Source organism: Daucus carota, chromosome 4, assembly GCF_001625215.2.
Source record: "Daucus carota subsp. sativus chromosome 4, DH1 v3.0, whole genome shotgun sequence".
NCBI classification, from domain to species: Eukaryota; Viridiplantae; Streptophyta; class Magnoliopsida; order Apiales; family Apiaceae; genus Daucus; species Daucus carota.
In genome coordinates this window covers 31,155,456-31,174,070 of record NC_030384.2, presented here as the reverse complement: position 1 = coordinate 31,174,070, position 18,615 = coordinate 31,155,456, and the positions used below count along the sequence as shown (strand labels likewise).

The 18,615-nt window shown below is 34.1% G+C and overlaps 1 protein-coding gene across 2 annotated transcripts; it reads right to left on the bottom strand.

Moving 5' to 3' along the window:
• Positions 1 to 6,413: 6,413 nt before the first annotated feature.
• On the bottom strand, positions 6,414 to 18,404 carry LOC108217556 (G patch domain-containing protein TGH). 2 transcript variants are annotated; one of them, XM_017390385.2, is made up of 16 exons: positions 18,120 to 18,404; positions 17,787 to 17,877; positions 17,604 to 17,698; positions 15,607 to 15,710; positions 15,363 to 15,424; positions 15,202 to 15,276; positions 14,003 to 14,154; positions 13,314 to 13,389; positions 13,146 to 13,232; positions 12,957 to 13,034; positions 12,462 to 12,606; positions 10,862 to 11,351; positions 10,390 to 10,671; positions 10,185 to 10,325; positions 8,255 to 8,458; positions 6,414 to 7,751 (listed from the first exon to the last, which is right to left on the bottom strand). In XM_017390385.2, exons 1-16 carry the CDS (start codon positions 18,255 to 18,257, stop codon positions 6,975 to 6,977), a joined length of 2,997 nt encoding a protein of 998 aa, XP_017245874.1. In that variant the 5' UTR covers positions 18,258 to 18,404; the 3' UTR covers positions 6,414 to 6,974. The 2 variants fall into 2 exon arrangements, with proteins under 2 accessions (XP_017245874.1, XP_017245875.1); XM_017390386.2 differs by having other exon boundaries at positions 10,185 to 10,316; positions 18,120 to 18,369.
• Between the last annotated feature and the right edge of the window lie 211 nt (positions 18,405 to 18,615).

Here is an 18,615-nt window from a genome sequence, read left to right as displayed (position 1 = left end):
TTCACATTGTCCACATTTAGGTTGGAAGTTGCATTATTCGGAATATGAATAAATTTTGAGGAATTTGAATTTCTTATGATCGAATTTTGTTCAAAAGTAGAGTATCCGTGATTCTTGTCGTTATCGGAGTGGAAGTGATATATCATTTCACTCACTGATCTTAATAGGATATCATTTTAATTGTTAAAGTCACAATAAATATCAATCAAGTACTTTCAAATTTTAGTTCAAAATGTAAAAATATTATTTATTGAGTTTGACACTTTTTTTTTAATACTAGCACAACCAAATAAAAGGTTATGACTTCTAATATTTATGATGATATATAATTATCATCTTTATAAAATTTTGAATAAACTCTTTGAATTCGACTGTTAAAATGTCTCGTGATTACCAAAAAAAATTCAGCTGAATAATATAAAACTACAAAATAAGGCGAAAAAATTCTACCGCAGAATCATTGTTAACTTACACACACATATATATTTGTCATGTTCTGGAGAGACACACTATTTATAACTACTAATAGAGTTAATTGCAATTCGCACCCCTTTAGTTTCAGCACACAGGACATTGCACATTGCACCTAATAGTTTTGGAAAATCCACTTTGCAGCCCCAGACTTTTAACCTGTAGACACTTTGCACCCTTTCCGTTAATTTTTGCCGTTACCATTAACTTTTGCAAGGGCATTTTGGAAAATTTAATTATATTTAATTAAAATCATACCTTTATTTAAATTTATTGACCATTTAAACTATATTTTTCGGAAAAACTTAAAGAGCGAAAGTTGTAGAGAATAAAAAGATCTTCTTAGAACTATAAGGTTCAAAATTTTCGTAATTCTTTTTATAATTATTCTAAAAAAATTCAAAAATTAGCGAGCTTGTAAAAATGAACTATCATTTTTAAATAATTATTTAAATTTTGAACCTTATTGTTCTAAGAAGATCTTTTTATTCTCTACACTTTCGTTCTTTAAGTTTTTTCCAAAAAATATCGTGTAGAGTGTAGATGGTCAGAAAATTTAAATAAAGGTCTGATTTTAATTAAATATAATTAAATTTTCCAAAATGTCCTTGCAAAAGTTAACGTTAACGGCAGAAATTAACGGAAAGGGTGCAAAGTATCTACGGGTTAAAAGCCTGGGGATGCAAAGTGTATTTTCCAAAACTATTAGGTGCAATGTGCTGAAACCAAAGGGGTGCCAATTGCAATTAACTCCTACTAATATCACTCGTTTATACGCTATTTATCACTATTTTATGCAGTTAAATTAGCAATTTTTATTATTGATAATTGAGAAAATTTACTTATGTTTGCTAGTGGTTATTGATTATTGATGATCAATTATAGTTGTAGGAGGTCTATGATGATAAAAAAATAATGAGATGAGGTGTGTGGTGGTGGTAAATAATCACTAGTAATGGCAAGTTATGATGATAAGCGGTGTTAGGTCAATCGTGGGTATAGGTTACTGCGGTAGCAGTGGAATGGGTTGATAATGATGCCCGAAGGTTCATTAAAGTGGTATGAGTGAAGATGATGATGACATATGTTGTATATATGTATATTTATATATCTATATTTCTGAGATTTCTTGTATAGGAAATAGTGATTTGTGATGTACAAACGAGTGATATTTGCAGTTAAAAATAGTGATAAAAAATTGGTCAGATACTAGTTTCTAGTTTTTAGGCTAATTTAGTTTTTAGTAGAGTAAACCCCTGCATACATATATGTACATGTATCTCTATGTGTGTGTAAGGGGCTTCTCATTCGGGATCCAACTAAACTAGTAACCTGATAGGATGATACATACAACTCTATCCCAAGTTCTTTTACCAACATACAAAAAATTTAAAATAAGCATACTGCTTATTATGAATAATGAAAACAACAAATTTTCACGATCATATGCAGAGGCAGAATCGGAGTAATCATCATTGTGCTTCGAATCAAATCAAATAATATAAAAAATTTGAGCCTTTTCAATTTATATGGACCCGGATATAATAAAAATACTCACACATACGTGTCACGTGAATAAAATCATGGACTCGGGTATGATTTAGAGTCTTAATAAATGTTATAAATTTTATAAATAATTTTTTAACTTTAAATTGCTACTCAATTTTTTATTTTTTTATTCTTTATTTTTTTATGCATCACACATGTACACATCATATGTGTATGTATGAAGTCGAGAATTTTCACGAAAAAACTTTACAACCTCTGTATTATGTAGAAGAGCTCCTTCCCTTTTCTAGTCATGGACAATGATTTCGGATATATGACCCTTTGACGAACAACTGTTTTTCTGTTTCGCACACAAAATAATAGTACTGATAGACACTTTCACTGAATTTACATATTAATTTCGTTTGAAAGTGGTTAAGGATGTCTAATTATAGCTTCTAACCAACTTTGAATCAGATTAGTGGGCTTTTCACAAGAAGAAGATTGTTGGTTGAGTTGAGTGTATAAAGTATAAACAAGAAACTGCCCTAAATTACCGATTTATAATTAGCAATGCAAATGGGTAGCCTACCTAACAAAAAATATGTCTCAAACAAAATTCACTATAACCAACTTTGCCTGTGGTGCCTTGTTTTCAGTTGGGCAGTGACCAGACCAGTGCTGACCCAATCATAAAATCTTTGCACCATAGGTAAAATTTCCAAAATTAAATATTTTTTGGATTATAATTTTTATTTGGGTATCGAAATAAAAGAAAATTATTCTTATGATACTGAAAGCTGCGCAAAATATTACTTTATCTGAATTATGTCGAATATAAATTTAATAAGTAAATATTAATGGATTTAAACATTTATATATGTTTGAATAAATATATGAATATTAATGAAATCAAAATTTATATTTACAAGTATAACAAACAAATATTTAAAAGAAGTTTCAGGTAAACAAAATCGAAGGTGGAGAGGAAAAAAGAGGAAATAATAAACAAGTGGAAGGGGTAGAAGTAGTTGGAAAGTTAAGAAGAAGATTGATGAGAAACAGCAGTTAGCTACTTGCATCGCATCTACCCTCATTAACTTATCCGACATACACACAGATACTTCGTGAGGTGGCGTTCAAAAAATATATGTAAGTAGTCATTAAAGTTCGCAATCTCACCAAAAATTGTTGAAAGTAACTGTTCTTGCAATGGATAGCAACAATTTGATACAAATATCCTGATAAATATTCGTAAAAGTAATCGGATTGTTCTTTAAAAGAGTGAAGAGATGATGAGTTCTTAAATTTTTAAAGAGTTCTCATTGGAGTTCTAATTTTTATCCTGCTTTTTAAATTTGAATTTAAAAGCTTATTTAAAGATCACATTGGAGATGATTTATGCACTAAGATTTTATTGCAGAATCTTAAATTTTAAATATATATTCGGAATCCAAATCTAAATATATGTTTCTTGCATCGTTTTGTGTGTTCAAAAATAATTTCTAAATAAATATATAACATTACATTTTGCCTGTGTAATTTTGCTACAGAACCCTAATTAATTCCAGAAATAAGGCAAAATTCTAAAACTTAATAGGCAATTGAAAAAGTTTTCCGAATCATCAAAAATCATCGAATTCCGAAATTAATTATATTTACTACGAATTTTTACAAGATATCAAATTTTTGTAACTTATTAAACAATTATAAAAAAAATTTCAATAATCTTGAATTTTATTGTTTTAAAATGATCTTTTTGTTCTCTACAACTTTCGTTCTTTAAGCTTTTTCAAAAAATACCGTTTAGAGGGTCAAAAAAATTAAATAAAATCTGGTTAAAATTAATTTTTTTTAAATTTCCCAAACTATCCCCGAGACTTTTAACCTTAACAGTCAAAATTAACGGAAGGCTGTGCAAAGTGATGCGCCAAACGAACCAACAGGGTGTAAAGTGCAATTATATAAAGTATTGGCCTAAAGTGTTTTTTCGAAAATTCAGTGGGTTGCGTTTTGCAATTAATTTTTTTTAAAAAAAACAATTTTGAAGTTCAAAACTCTATTTAAATTGATGTTTTGAGTTTGAAACGCTATCCTAAGTTGTGTTTTAGATGTACCACAATTTTATCTCTCGAGAGCTAAGGGGGGTGTGCATGGTGCGGTTTGGTGCGGTTCCGGACATTAATCGTTACCAAACCGATGAAGGCGGTTCGGTTCGGTTAATCATCATTAACCGTAACCGCACCAACTAAAACGGTTTTTTGGTTGCGGTTAACCATTAGTCGGTTGCGGTTTTTTTTTTGATTTTTCCACTATTATTTGCTACTCTTGTGCATAATGATATTTTTAAAAAAAATGTAAAATTTTCATGAACATGTACAATATGTTCAGTTACCATTACTATTGTTTCTATACGAGGATATAGGAAACATTACATACTTTCATCTAAAAAATCTTAATACACAATAAAAACTAAAAGATACATATTTTGACAAGAAATTAGATGATGTCAAATCAATAAAATTACCCAAAATCAACTAATCATGAAATTCAAATAAAAAGTTTTCAAAAAGTACATAAATAAAAAAAGTAGAATAGGTTCATAATAAAATTTCATCAGCAGATTAACAACAGAAATATTTCTGCTTTGTGGCAAATCACAATAGCCCTAATTTTCGATCAAGCGCTCCTCCATAAATTTGGGTGCCCGGTTATTTAAGTGACTAAGCAAGTATGCAAGTATGGAAGAAGAACCTCCATATAAAATTAGATGTGAAGTTTAAAAATGACTAAGGTGCTTTATTACTATTATTAATATATATATATATATATATATATATATATATATATATATATATATATATATATATATATATATATAGAGAGAGAGAGAGAGAGAGAGTTTTACTCCAATAGAAACCTGCTTAGTCTAGAAACTAAAAACCAAGCTGAAATATCACTAAATCCTAAAGCAGATACCACTAAATTCTTAAACAACCACATCTCCACCTCTATCTCCACCAACCCCACCTCCACATCCGCCATTGCCACCACCTCCGTCGTCACCTCTTCCATAACCACCACCACCTCTATGCCACCCGCCTCCTCCATCCCCATCTCCATTATTTCTCTAACAACACAATCTCCACCTCCATCTTCACCAACCCCATCTTGGTCGCTGCTTCAACCTCATTCAGCCCCGTTCATACTTCTTTCTCCACCTCGGCTCAACTTCAAAACGCGGCGGAGCCGCCACTATTCCGGCAACGCTCCAATCCCTTACCTCAAGTCACCCACACCTTCGCTACAATCATCCTTCCTCCATCTCTACCTTCACCTCCACCATCTCCACCACCGTCACCACCATCTGAATCGAAAACGTGAACAGATCTGGAGATTTGAGCAGTTTTTCGAACATACATGGAGATTCTGGGCTGTTTCTGCAAGTTTTCACTAATTCTTGCAACACATATCACTAAATCCTAAAGAGAATATCACTAAATTGTACTGCGAATATCACTAACTTGTATTGGTTTCTAGTTTTTATTTTAAAAGTGGTTTCTATTTGATCATGAGCCTATATATATATATATATTTATATATATATATATTTATATAAATATATATTTCGGTTCGGTTAATTTCGGTGCGGTTTTAGCATTAAACCGAAAATAAAACCGCACCACTAATTTCGGCTTTTTATCTCGGTTATTTTCGGTTTTATTTGCGGTTTGGTTTTTTTTGATGTGGTTTTTCGATTTTTTTAAGTTTTTTTTGCGGTTTCAGTTTTTCCTGCTCACCCCTAGCTAGGGCAATAATGGCCTGTTGAAGTTGCAAATTTATTTTTCATAGGTGTAAAACACAACTTCTGCATGTGACAATTTAGATTAGCGAGGCATTTGGTATGATACAAAGAGGCATTTTTTCGAAAGGACCTTTTCTCTAAACTAGATGGACATGGCTTTCGTATTAACAATGCAATAGTAAATTAAATAAAATCTGGTTAAAATTAATTTTTCAAAATTTCCCAAAAACTACCCCCGAGGCTGTGAGTCTACCCAGCTCTTAAAACTAAATTGAAGTTGCACTCTTAGGACATTATCCAGGAGGAAGCGGTTAAAAGAACGTCTTCACTGTTAAAATGAGCTTTCGTTCAATCTCCGCCAAACGATAATGCAAATGAAGCACAAATCATCACTTGATGCTTTTTCTCTTGCAGTATCATGTCTTAATCTGCCTCTACCAAACCCATTTGTATTTCCTATTATATCTCTCAATTTTGTCATATATTGTGGCAGGAAACGACACTTTAATTTGTCATATACATGTCAGATATAAAATGACAGCATATCCCATTCATAATAAAACAAATATATAAATTCCAACATTGACTAGACTTTGCATTTCTATGATCAAGAAAGAAACAATGTCATTACCTTGGTTTGGGCACAGGATGAGAGGTATAGCCGGGGGCTGATTATTGATTAAGAGTAAAAAATTTAATACCACTAGCACAATAGGGAATAACGAATAATTACCCCTGCAGTGTCATCCATATGACTTTCTACTATATGACTCCAACTTTTGAAACAATTGTTGAGATCCTTATTCCTCACCTCAATACAACATTATCCTCATCACAAGTTCAAAAACCAAGTATTTAGGCACTTTTCTCGTAATATATTGGCTTGCAATATAAGAAAATTTTCAGAAGCTACCGTTAAACAGCACCACAGGCAAACACATGAAGTTCCAGGGACCATGGACGTACCAAGTGCCTGAAGAATTCTCTAGAATAGATTTGCCACTTGCAAACATTGTGCCATAGCAAGGCCTAGATAAAACAAGGGTATGGCCATCTTTGCATACCTTGGGTGACGGAACATTTTTTCTGATGTGAATTCCAAGCTAGAACAATAGAAGTAAATTATATCAAAATACATTAAAACTGTAAAATGGATATTCCAACTTTGCTGTCCAAGCTTGACAAAAGAAAAGCCTCTTTATTAGTCTTTTCACTTTCGCTTTTCTCGCTTGGATTCTGAGTGATGTTTTTTGGACCGGTGACGAGAACTGCTAGGAGATCTCCGACTTTTATGCTTGTGATGCTTGGAGTGTTTTCTGCTGCTACTCTTTTCCCTAGAAGAATCATTCTTTCGCCCTCTGGACCTCGAACGATGTCGATCTTCATAACCATCAGATGAATCTGTCGTCTCCCCTTCCGAATATCTACTTTTCCGGCGACGACTTTTAGAGCCTCTTCTGCCTCTTTCATCGTCTGATGAAGCACTGCTCTGATCTTGCTGGCCTGTGAAAGTGCTTTCCTTTCTTTCTTGAGAAACGTCAACTCTACTTTTCACGAAAACATTTTCAAACAATCCAATCCCCCTTTTTTGGCTGCCACTTCCTTGTGTGCTGTTTCCAATGGCCTCGCGAGATGCATCATCATGACTGACCTCCAAAGGATACAAATTGTCTTTACGAACCTCAGTTTTGGATCCATCGGCACTGGCACTAGAAGGCATGAACAGCTTCCTATCTACTGATAAGATGCTACTGTTAGTATCTTTAGTGCTTATATTGGTGACTTCCTTTCCCTTGAAATTATGCTCCGACTGTGAACGTTCAGGAGGAACCTCTAGGCCCAACTCTTTGCCCAGCGATTCCAAAAAGTCTCCTGCTATCAAACGGCTTAGAGTCGTATTAGCAGCTTCTGCGTTCTTCGGTTGATGCTCAACTTTGTGGAGACCAGAATCCTCATTCTCATCATCTGAATCATCGGAAAATATAGCCTACACAAGAAAGATAATTAAATACCAACCTTTAGTCATGGCTGATGCAATAAATTGCTTGTGGATGAAGTGTTGCCGGATCGTCTACATCTTATTGATGAGTGAACAAAATAAAGCATATACAGACGCAGATAAAGAATGTATACAATAATTATGCACCGGCTGGAAAATACTGTGTGATTCCTTTTAACTGCAAAACGAAGCAAGAAATATACGTATGTACATGAATAAACCAATTGCACATTCCAAGATCATCAATTCTCTCAAACTTCACATGTTTAAATTTCGACAATTAGTATCCCTTGTGTACTTCCGAGAACTTATCATCGATAAATAAGATGACCATGGTGTACAGATCTACAGAGTAAATATCTATGCTCAATAAATTAACGAGGTTCGGCATATAACGACAGAGAAAGGTACTTATGAGGAATAGGCAGAACTCCATCAATTCAAGATATACAATTCAAGGATATTGCATCCTATGTATAAGGTTAAATTACCTTGTAAAGATCGACTGGTCTCTCCACATTTTCAACTTCTACTTCAACCTCATCCCCTCTGAGGGCTGCTTCTTTGTTGTTATATTCATTTTCAGACTGGGATGGAGCTACTCTAGCATCTTCCTCTGGCTTATCAGCATTAAGTAAATCTGGCATGAAAATGAGAGAATCCATCTTACTCCTTGTCCTTGGCGCCAGAGGTGGCTGCAAAAATGACATATCACAAAATTTTAGTTTCTTAAACAAATACAACAGATTAAGCAATGATGATTATATACGTTAAGTGATGTGTGCAACTAGTACAAACTTGAACCTAAGATATATGACAACAATTTATATATGCGTAGTTAATCATGTGCTCGATTTGGCTGTGCCCCTCGCACACATTGAAAAGTTATTAAAGCATAAGAAAGTGGTGCTTGTTTGGTTATACACATAAACTAGCTTACTAGGGGTTCCTGGGGAGTGGCATAAACATGTTTCGAAATCTGTACACCCTGGATATTCATTTCCCTGTTTTGTGTGGTTTAACAGTTTACTTCCCATGTAATATGATTTAAATGATTATTGTACCCTTCATTATAACTAATTTTAAATTATTAACCAGATATTAGTTATATACTCCCTCCGTCCCATCAGATTCTTTACAGTTTCCTTATTTGGCCGTCCCACCCATTTCTTTACATTACAAAACTTTCCTAAAATAGTTAATGGGTCCCACTACTTTCCCACTTTTTCTTCCTTTTCACACTACTTTTACTCCACTATCTCTCTTTTAAATATTAAAAATCAGTGGGTCCCGCCACTTCACCCACTTTTCTTTCTCTTTTCTACTACTTTATACATATTTCTTAACCTCCGTGCCCAAACCCAATGTAAAGAATTGGGTGGGACGGAGGGAGTACATGTTTTGTGTGGTTTAAGAATTTACTTCTAATTATAATATACTTTAAATAATTATTGTGCCCTTCGTAATAACTATTTTTTAAATTATTAACCACATACTAGTTATATACTACATGTAATTTGGCATTTACTCAAAATATTTTTTGTTTATAAAACTAAAACGAAAATTGATTAAGCAGGATCATGCCTACTTCCAGATTATTGTTATATCCATACAGAGTCTTAACAGACATATTAAATTCTAACATGTGAGTTTAATTGTTAGTTGTGTTGTCATTATTTCTTTTATTAAATTAGAAGTGTTCATTTTAATTTAAATAAATTAGAAGTTGTACTAACAGAAAATTTATACTTAAGATAATAATTTTTTTAATTTCAAATCCTGATACGAGTGTGGACACCCATAATCTACTCCATTAAAAAGAACTGAAACAATAATTATTATTTTAACAACAGTAATTGAAATTCAATTTTTTTGGAAAGAAAGGCCAGAAACAAGGGTAAAAATGAGGACGTGGAAAATTTTCTGAAGCAGATTTCATAAGAAATTAAATGGAAACAATCATGTGTCATTAAAGCAGGGGTGGCAAGTAATTCTATACTATGCATATAATTTTATACTGGCGAGACTATGCATATCACTGGTAACTTGTCTACAAAAATAAGAATATGAAACGGGGGCTACAAGTGAATGACTAAACAGTACTTGCGTGCTAAGTGCTAACTTCAGTGCGGTGCATTATGTCGAATGATAATATTTAAAGGAACAAGCGATATGGCATACATAAGTGTTCAGCCAAATAGTATGTGTGGTAAGTGTATAGCTACATGCACAAGTAAAAAGACCACCCATAAGACACCAATATGCATAAGAGTTTCCAAGGAAACACGTGTGTGTGCATGTGCAAATAAATTTGGATAGGTGTTAGCACTCTAATCTCGTATAAAATAACTCTGACAAAACATATAGGAATAGGACCATCAGATTAAGCAAAGCAAAAGCAATGTATACATAATTAAATACCTTGCCCACATAAGGATCAATCAAATCAAAGCGCTTGCACAGAAGGGATGCAGGCCGCCACTGAAACTCCTCTCTTCTTGGATACAGTTTCTTTGTTATCAGTTCTTCTTCAGCTTTGGTAACACCAGCTTGCTGCAGAGACTAGATCTATCATTTACAACTTCCGCAAAGCTAAAACATTAAAATAAGACTGTATGGAACATACCTCTGTACCAGCAGAAGTAAACTGCAGTCCTGTAGTCCCTGATAAGTTCACAAGTTGCTGACTGGGAGTAATTTCATTTCCCCACTTTCCTTTCTCTATTGCCACAGCTGCAGCTTCGAACTCTAATCTCTCGCGTGCACGATCTGCTTCTGACATGTAACTAGATCCACCTGATTCTTTAGAGCGAAGACCGCCGCGATATTTTTCTTTCAGATACTGCTCAAATCTCGTCTGCTTCGGAGGATCATCACGGAAAGGTTTCGCAACTTCTTGGGGTTCAGCCTATATATTATTATGTTATACTTCGTAAACACATTTGAGAATGCTTTTTGGAGGCACTTATAGCATGAGAAGAAATAACCGATTGCAACAGAATAATATACGGAAGGCTAAATTGAGCATCATATTTACTAGAACAAGACCAATATAACTATTGAAGGGCTATTGAAACAAAAGGGAATAAAAAACTCACAAATGAAACAGGTTTAGTGAATGTATCAGAAAGATTGACTTGGAGATTAACTGTCGCAACAGAACTGGCAGGTGAGCTTATGTTACTAGAGCTTTTTTCCAGGGGCTTCTCTCCTAAAATCTTCCCTCGGCTCTCTGCAGTCATCTTCTGCTCAGTCGGATACAACTTCCCAGCAAACGGCTGTTTACTGTGATCATTGCGCTTCTGGTTCTCCTCCCAGAGTTTCCTCAAATAGTATTGATGGCCATCTCCTCCATTAAGAAAAGAAAACAAGGGATTAGATTGGTTCTTCTCTCTGGAAAGATCCTCAAATAATTTTCCGCAACGAGCAACCAATGTTGCAACTCCTTCAATCAATACTTTCAAATCCTTATCTCCTGGAGGAGACACTTCTGGGGGAGGTGAATCAGCAAGCTTGTAGGTATCCTCAAGTGGGGCAGAGAAAACATGAATGGGTACAAAATCTTTGGGAATCACTGGGGGATTGAATCTGACAACCGAAAATACATAACATGATTACACATTGACCAAATTCATTTACTCTATCAAACGTGCTTTAAAATAACTGACAAGTCTACAATCTGCATCTTGCCTTTACATGTAATATTATGAATAAATAACCTCCCTAAGTAGTTAAAATTATGTGATTTTAATATTTTATAAAAATACTCTTGATTGTTTTCTACACGAAATTCAGTTTAATATTTTTCCCTTGGCATATTCAATTTTTGGCGGGCACAGTGAAGTCAAAAGATTAATGTACCATAAAATCCTAACATATCATCGCTGCTTCAATAAATAAATCCAAAATTAAAATTTTAAGACCAGAAGAAAACATAAATATATGTCAGAAATCTCCCAGGTTCTCCCATTACTGCCAATCATATACACTGTATAGCACACATTTATTCCTCAAAATGTTGTATTGCACTATCCCTATCATGACAAGTCAACTATATTGAATACTTTGGCCTTAAATACTTAAAGTGATTAAGAGTGTATGAAATTTCCAGGTAAACCCACTTTAAAGAGCGACACGGCTGTTCATACAAGGATATGTCATAGAGCACAAAATTCTTGCCTATTGACTTATTAGAGCAACTCCAACAGGGGTTGCAATGAGGTTGCCAATGCTTATGTGGCATGGCACGAGCATGGCACTCTTGTTCGCCCACCTATTGGAGCTCCATGGTTGCCTCTCAAGGTTGCCAGAACTTGGCAACTTCCTCATTTAGCTAAAAACAAATTATTATCTAAAAACTATATTTCACCTTGCCCATTTATGTAGGGAACATTAATTAAAACAAGTATATAATATTTATGTAGGGGACCACATTGGCAATTGTTATAGTTGCCAACTATTGGAGTGTATTTTGCAAAAAAGTTGCCAAAAGTGATATGGAAGAGAGATAAAATAAAAAACTAATATATATAGTGAATTGTCAAGATCTGGCAACTATTTTGACAACCCCAATTGGAGATGCTCTTAGGGAAAAGGTGGTTGTCAAATATTTGTATATATATAAGCATCAGAAAACATAACTGTCAAACATATACACAGATATATCTATATTAATTTGTAAGCACTAAAAGGAATTACCTTTCCGTCTGGTAATCAGTGACAGATGCAACTTTGAAACCATGTAGAACACCATGTTCCTTTTTACCCTTTTTTTTGTTATCTTCGAGGGATAGCCTGGTGGCATCTCCAATCTCTTGAACATAGGAATTTCCAAAGTCATAACCTACCAAAACGCTATCATTAGGTAATGCTAAAGGTATCTTTACAACACATATTACAAGGCAATATTACAGCCTCAGACGGGTGCAACTCATGATTTCTCTGGTTTCTGCTGCTAGATACACAAAACACCTGGGAAGATAACACAGATAATTGTAGCCTAAAGATAAGGTATTAAAAATTCAAGTGGCCCTATGGCAGGTTCTTGTGCTAATATGTTCACAGACAACAGAATCACCTGACTTAAAAAAAATAAAAAAATAAAAAATCGACCAAGCAACTGATGAGCACAAACAATAGATAGAACTAATTTGTACAATTGTTAAAATCAAATTGAAAAATGGAAATAATTACCTGATGCATATACATCTTCATCTTCAGCATCAAGCTCTTCAAGTGCTCCAATACCGAAGCCAGGAGCAATTCTTTCTGCTGATAAGTTTGAGCCAACTAGTTAGATATTTTCAGGTTACAAGTAATTAAGTAGGAACTTAACAATAAATTTAAATAATGCATAGAACTGTCAGGAGATGTGGACTTCACATTTGAAGCCAAAAAGACTGTTTTTTGTAGAGAAAGATTTCCCTTGTCCAGCTTCCTTGATTTCGGACATGCGTGATCGCTTTCTCTCTGAAATTGGAATCATATTAGTTAGTGTTAGCTGCTAAAACTTAAAACACTAGCTGAATGGCTTGTCAAGAAACTGCATACCCCTAAATTCAGGAGCATCTTTAAAAGGATCAAAACCTAAACCATGCATATCCTGCTTCGGTTTGAGCACATAAACCTGAGTCAAAGAGCAATCATGTCACCAATTTGCTTCTTCCTATATCACGACCATCAATCAAGAACTATATAGCTAATTCAGGAGAAAGATACATGAAAAGGAAAACACTTATCTATGGTGCTTCTTAATCCAGGCATAGTCATAAATAAACATTTTTTCTATGTCGCCATTCCTTTAAAAACTATAAACACATGAAGCTGCAAGTTGTGTATAGATCATATCCTATGTGATATGGATTAGCCCCTTAGTTTACTCGCCCTGCATCACTATGATAGCTAAACTTACAGCATTTTGCAAGTAATCAATATATTAAACACTAAACTCCCAACAATAGATGGAAGTAGGCACACAATTTAAAATATAGGTAAACTAATAACTTAGGCCTTGCGACTTCTGCCTCGTTGCACCTTCCAAGATAGTCCAAATGTACTTTTACAATATAATGCAAGGAAATAAAATATTAAGTCATGACTACCCATTTTATATGCTGCATTCTACACAATAACCATGGTAATTAAATCAGCTTTCCTAGATAATAAGTTTTGTAAAAATTAGAGGGCAGACAGAATGGATGGTCAAGTTATCAAAATCAACAAGGAGCAATAAAACATACAGGCGTTTTATCAAAAAGCTGATCGTCAGAACTGGTAGGTAGCTCTGACACCATTTCAGGGTCACCTTTTACAAGCTCTGATCCAGAAATTGGTGCTTGAACATCTTCAGACGATAAAGCCATAAAAGCTTTTCTAGCTTCCCGTCGAACATCTAATCAAGAAACAATGATAAGAAACTGTGCGCTGTAAGCTTATCTTAAATCATACAAATACCACCCACAAGAGCCAAGCACTTACAAAAATGAAGTATTGTAAATATTTCTATACATTGACAATGAAGAAAGATTACTTATCATGAGGAACTACAAGATTTGGTAATCTTTATGAGTGTAAATTAAAACAATTAAAACAATGCGATGTCATAACATTATAGTGATTCATTTATATATATATGATCAATCAATTTATGCGTATCAATACCTGAATAATATGACTCTATAAGATATCAAAATTAGTCATAATAGGACAATGTGAGATTCTTAATTTTTAGATCTGAATTTCTTCTAACCGGGAATAATTGATGTTTCTCCAATTTTTTTATATGTTAATTAATATATATAACTGGGTGTTAATGAGACTAGTGTCGAAAATGTTTCCGGATACGGAAAAAAAAAAAGAGAAGAAATTTGAATATTTTTTGGGTAGGGTCTGGCAGATGGGATGGAGGCATTACCTACTCAGATTACAATTTTAAAATAGAGAAACCGAAACTATATTTTTGAGAATCTATAGCACACGAATAGTTGCAAGCTAAACACACACACATATGTGGGGAACTACATATTTCGATCAATATTCATCCTCAGTGTTCAAGTAAAATTTATTTTAGGACACTGGGGGAGGAGGGTTCATACTTGATACTTCTCTCGTAATTACTATGTTAATTCATTTTCTCTTGATTTATTAGTGACACCGCACAATCTCCCTGCAACCTCCTGTAGGAATCCAGTTCACTGTTGATAAAACTAGATAAAAGACAAACTTGGGCCACAGAACTGGTACCTAACACAAATTTTATAACATGTCAAACATTTATTGTAATGCCATAGAACTTGAGAGTTAGTTTCGCTTGAACTTGAAATAGGGAAGTTAGGAGGACATGACCAATATACATTATAATAAATTCTAGCATTTCCTATTGATGCGTGAAGGAAGCACTTGGAGCGTGGTGATTATAGAACGTATAGACATAGCATACCATACAGTGAACCAGGGCGTGAATCCTTAATGGAGCGACCCCGCCTCCATCCCATTTTTAGCAGTAGGCTTACACCTGATCAATAGAAGCATACGATATATTTATATGTGACCAGGTACAACAAAAGCTAAAAAGAAATATGCGGACAAATTTAAACAAACCAATAGAATCTGAGGCTGGAAGCACTATTTCATCAGGTGCAGGTCCAGGTATAGCTGATGGTCTGAATTACACAAGCAACAAGTTTGGAAAAGAAAATTTGATACAAAAATATGGAGAAGAAACAGATGTAAAGACCACCAGAAACGAATAATATATAACAAGGACGAAACCATAAGTTGTAATTTATCCTCTTGACACACATACACTTATATGACGAATCATAATATTAAGCGACGGTTTCACCTTTGTTGTTGTTCCTTCTCTGCTTGTTTACGAGCAAGTTCAGCGGCTGTGGAACCAAACGTATCAAACTGACTAGATGTTCCCAAGGAATCACCATCTAAATCCTAATATTAGACAGCAAAAAAAATACCTGTCATCAGCAGATTCAGCACAAACTTTTTTCCCAATAAATACTAATTTAGTTTCTATGCTAATTTGGTTTCTACTGGAGTAAGCCCCTGTGTGTGTGTGTGTGTGTGTGTGTGTGTGTGTTGAAGATAACAAGATAACATAAACACTCGTGATATAGGGAAAATGATGAAATAGAGCAAATAGTTATAAACTGCAATAATTTGTTACTTTACCTAACTAAACAAACCGATCCCCTTTGGTTAGATTTCACTCTGTATTACAGTATCCTTAACAGTATCAGTTTTTTTCTTGTAAGCAAGTCACGAGGTGCTTTATATTTTATAGTTTTCATCTTTCTCTTTTATTCCTTCCCTTCCTTTTTTTCGCTTTTCTTCTACTTATTTTATTTTTCTTTCTTTTATTACTGGGTATCCTTTTTTTTTAAAGATTGAAGGTCTTTTGTCTAAATTTCAGGGAACATCTCCGAATCCCTTTGGACAACAAATTTTTTGGATGAAACTTTCCTTCTGTTTTCTTTTCTGGGTGTGGGTGTTTTCTTGTCAGACATTAAAATTTTATAGTCTAACTTTCTGAGGACATATCAGCATGCCTTTCAGTTAGATGATAGACTTTCTTGAATGAAGGAAGTCCTTTCCTCGGGGTTTTGTGTTTCGGTATACAAAAAAAAAAGCAATTGAACAAAAAAAAGAACGACAAGCCATGTCGTTTACTCACAACTCAACCATACCCCAGGAAATGAGCTCAATATTAGTGCATCCAATATATTAAAATAACAACTCATATATGGGCCATGATACCACATATAAAATCAAGAACAATAATAAACTTGGGTGAATTAACTACAAAAGTCCACTACCCCAAGGGTTGTTATATCAGTGATGCCAATCAGTTAATGAAACTCTAAGGATACTGGGGCACTTAAATAAAAACACTAAGTTAAACAAATTTGCTATTTTAATGTAAAATATATTAATGAACTGAATTACACATTAACTTCATCTGAAAAGCATACATCTCCTGCATTGTAGTACCCCCCCCCCCCCCCCCCCCCCCCCTCCCCTCCCCTCCCCTCCCCCATATAGGGTTCAATGAGCGAGTTCTGAAGGATGCAACAGTCAACTAACTTAAAGCTGTAAATTAAAATATATATAATAAAAAAAGGCTGTCAAATTAAGAACCATGACACAGTTTAAATAGGGTCTGATTAGAATTGGAGTTGTGCTATCTTTAGGACCCAATAGCAGAGAGAACTGTGCTGATCAGTGATTACTATATCCCTGCTACGAACTGTAAAATCTTAACACATAAGAAAAATACTAAGATAACAACCCCAGATTAAGTAGCAAACATCAACACTACCTCTATAAATCATTAAAGATGCATGTAATATCCTATTAAAAAAAGATTATTCTATAATATGTCATACTTACCATGAACTAAGTGAATAAACTGACATCGACACATAAAATAATTTAGACAGCCGATTCAAAACAGTCGAAATATGTTACTTATATAGAAAGGAATAGACTAATTATAGGGGAACTGAACCGCAGCTGAAATGGCAGTGTAAAGAGTAAACAATCTGGGGAAAAAAGAAGATACTCCAGGCTATGGAGACCAAACAAGCTTCTTTGTTTTATTACAAGCAGCTACATAGTTTCTTAGGAGATCTCAAGTCCACATATTATATCAATAAACTTATCATACAAAACAAAACAAAATTATTCATCATCTGGCAGGTAAAGTTCTTTAATCAATTTACTTTATTTTCAAGTTATCAGTGTGATTCTCGGCTACATAAGTTACATGCATTACATATGTTACATGCATACATACAAAAGACAAATCAGGATAGTTGAACATACAGCCTTCTCGTCTTCATCCAAGAAGTTGAGAATACTTTGCTTTTTGATTTCCGCTCTATTCTTCCTCGATGACGTAAATGTTTGTGGAGTCCATCCTACAGAATTATACAGAACAAGTGAACATACAAGAAAGTAGAAACCCTCCCAAAAGGAATAGGAATTTCAATTAGAAACAGAAAATACCTTCTTTCGATCCAACTGTATTATAATAACCAGCTGAAAATCCACCACTAAAAGCACCGTGAAATCTTCTCCGACCTTCTTCATCTCGAACCTAATAACATCCGCAAAGTAAAATTAACACAATCTTCCACATAACAACCGTTATTAAGTAGATCAAAAAAGCAACTAGCACGCACATCTCTGAGCTAGTAAAATAACTTGATAAATTAACAAATTAGTCCACATCAAAGCAAAATTAGCATATGACACAAATTAAGCACATAATATATATATACACTTCACATATACAAAAAAAAGAAGCAGAAAAAGAAACAGTAATTAGCATAAAAGTACCTCTTGTTTCCAAGGAACTAGGGTTCGTAAGTGACCAGAAGCTTCGGCGACGGCTTTTTTCTTGCGAGTGGTGGAGGTATCATCTTCTCTCTCGATTGGCGTGCCGTAGAAGACGAAATCATCTTCGTCTACATCCATTTTGATCTGTGATGACGATACAATTTACACTACACCTCTGTTTCGGGGTTTCAGCAAGAAAAAATGTGTGCATATGGAGAACCAGTGTGCTAACCCGGCCTGTTCATTTAGAATTTTTCAGTGTTATGAAAAGCGCAAATCGGCTCTAGGCGGTGAAAGGACCTTCTAGCGCTTAAGCGGTAAAGCGGACGCTTAAGCGGAATCTTAAGCGGGCCAATAAGCGGATTAATAAAATATAATTAAATATTTAATTTTAATATTAATATATTCAAAAATAATGTTATATTGTGGTAAGAATTTAAATTTTTAAAAATATATATATATTAATTTTTTAATATAATTATAGTTATATTATATA